We start from the raw sequence: 2500 nt of genomic DNA on the forward strand, positions 1-2500 counted from the left end.
ATTTTATATTTTTGTGATTGTAATACCTTTCTGCCGACTTATTCAATTGTATTTTTGGTCCAATGTTTTTTCTCATATTCTGTAAGAATACTCCTTTTGCTGTGGAAAAGTACCAGCTCCGCCCACCTATATGGGCCCCGCCCCCCTGCTCCATGGTAACAGATTGGCGTGAGGCTCTGATTGGCCCATGCCTCTCTGAGAGATGTCATATATACTGGCTGTGTGCCACTTTGCTCCTTGATGCCTGATGAAGGTCCAAGCGGACCAAACGTTGCATCCTAAAATAAAAACCTCTTTATAAGTGAAGACAGTGTGCGAAGACAGTGTGCGAAGACAGTGTGTCCTTCCATATTCAGGGTCCTTGGCACAAAAAGGTTTGGGAACAACTGCTTTAGAGTGCTCTGCTTAACTGTGTTCTTATACTCAACACAGTCCTTGGTCTCTCTGTCTGTTTGTGTTGTAGGCCACATGTCCGTGTTGCTTCCTTGGCCTTTACTGGCTGCATGCGTGCACACAGTCAATTTGTCCAGCAGTTTAGCCTTGAACACGCGCATGCACGCACGCGCAGCGCGCGCGCACACACACACACACACACACACACACACACACACACACACACACACACACACACACACACACACACACACACACACACACACACACACACAGAGAGATAAGCTTTCAGCTGGCGGAGATAATAACAAAAACCTTTAAGCAGTGGTGGAAAAAAGTATTCACATTTCTTACTTAAATAAAAGTATCAATGCTGGCATTGCAGAAGTACTCTGTTACAAGTAAAAGGTCCGGAATTAAAAATGTACTTGAGGAAAAGTACAAAAGTATTGGTATCAAAAAATGTACTTAAAGTACCAGAAGTAAAAGTACTAAAAAGACAACAGATCTACAAGCTCACAACGTGTCACATCGCGACGCGTTGTGAGCTTGTAGGCATGCTTGTAGATCTGCTTGTAGATCTGCTCTTAAGTCATACTCAACATCTTCATCTCAAACTAGCTGTAGCCTATACTGTATTCCCTACTTCAATGTTTTTTCAGGACAAGGACCCCCTAGCTGAGAGAGAGATGAATCAGGGACCCCCCCCCCCCCCCCCCCCCCCCACCACTACATATTGTATAAAATTATGTTGCAGATTAACCGTTTTCAACTTCCATAGGCTGTTTGACAACACTTATCGATCTATACTGCGAGCTTGTAGATCTGCTGTTATTTTTGCCTAACGTTTTTTGGCTAAAGTTCTCCTCATAATATAGGGACGCTATCCTATTAGCCCATATTCACACGGCGGCCATTTTGCTATTAAGTTAATGAAATGCCATCCCGTTGCCACCCCTTTTTTTTTTCAATGCACAATACCAACATTGCCACCGTGTGATTATATCACATAGAGATTTGGTGGGTGCCCCCCCCCCCCTCTAATAAGTCTGATATGAGGACCCCCTAGGTCATCGGTTCTCAAAGTGGGGTCCGGGGACCCCCAGGGGTCCTTGTTGAGGGTTCCAGGGGGTCCCCGGCAAAAATGTGTGAATATAGCATCACAATAATTGTAACCTTTTTATACTTTGGCTATTCAAAAATAGCAGATCTACAAGCTCATAGCGCGGCACCGAGTGCCGCGCTATGAGCTTGTAGATCTGCTATTTTTTTGAAATCGTGAAAATTTGTGCAAATCTTTGAATATAAAATATTTTTAAGCGAACATTTGCAACTAAAATCGTTGCTGCTGCGGGGGTCCCCTGGAACCAAATATTTGAGATGGGGGTCCGGTCCGCGGCCAAATACATATCGTTTTGGGGGTGCTTGACATGAAAAAGTTTGAGAACCACTGCCCTAGTAGGGGTCCCCGGACCACCCTGTTGAAGATCCATGGCCCCTATAAACCTCTCAATCTGTCTTCATTTGTCTCTCCCTCTCCTATAACAGGTAAAGGGAGTTCTAGCATCTCCTCTGACATCAGTTCGAGCACGGATCACACGCCGACCAAAGCTCCAAAGAATGCAGCGACCACTGAAGGTAAGGCATCTGGTCCTCATTAGCTAACCCTCAGGCCCCCCACCCCCACCCCTCCTCCCCACAACAAACCCCACAGTGGCCCCTCCTCCTCCCTCTCTCCCCTCTCATGCACTTCTTTCTCTCTCTCTGTTGCTGCCTATTTTTGGAGAAACCTGTGTGTTCCTGCTGGGATAAAAAAAAACGATAAATTGAATACCAGGGGTGGTAAAAGTACTCACATTTTTTACTTAAGTAAAAGTATCAATACTGCAATGTAGAAGTACTCTGGTACAAGTAAAAGTCAGGAATTAAACATTTACTTGAGGAAAAGTATACGAGTTTTTGGTATCAAAATGTATTTAAAGTACAAAAAAGTAAAAGTACTGGAATGTTTGAAAATAGCAGATCTACAAGCTCACAACGCGTCGCGATGCGACGCGTTGTGAGCTTGTAGATCGTCTATTTTCAAATAGCCTATGTATAAAATAGG

General features: G+C 44.4%; 1 protein-coding gene across 1 annotated transcript in view; it reads left to right on the plus strand.

Moving 5' to 3' along the window:
* LOC311038486 (F-box/LRR-repeat protein 7-like) overlaps nt 1-2500 on the plus strand; it is a gene marked incomplete at its 3' end in the record, with an annotated part of 76031 nt that overhangs the window by 15360 nt on the left and 58171 nt on the right. Inside the window, exon 2 of the mRNA XM_084048042.1 lies at nt 1942-2031. Coding sequence (XP_083904168.1) covers nt 1942-2031 — 90 coding nt within the window. The remainder of the gene's footprint in view (nt 1-1941; nt 2032-2500) is intronic.

This window comes from Gymnoscopelus microlampas (assembly GCF_963454915.1).
Source record: "Gymnoscopelus microlampas genome assembly, chromosome: 22".
Taxonomy (NCBI): Eukaryota; Metazoa; Chordata; class Actinopteri; order Myctophiformes; family Myctophidae; genus Gymnoscopelus; species Gymnoscopelus microlampas.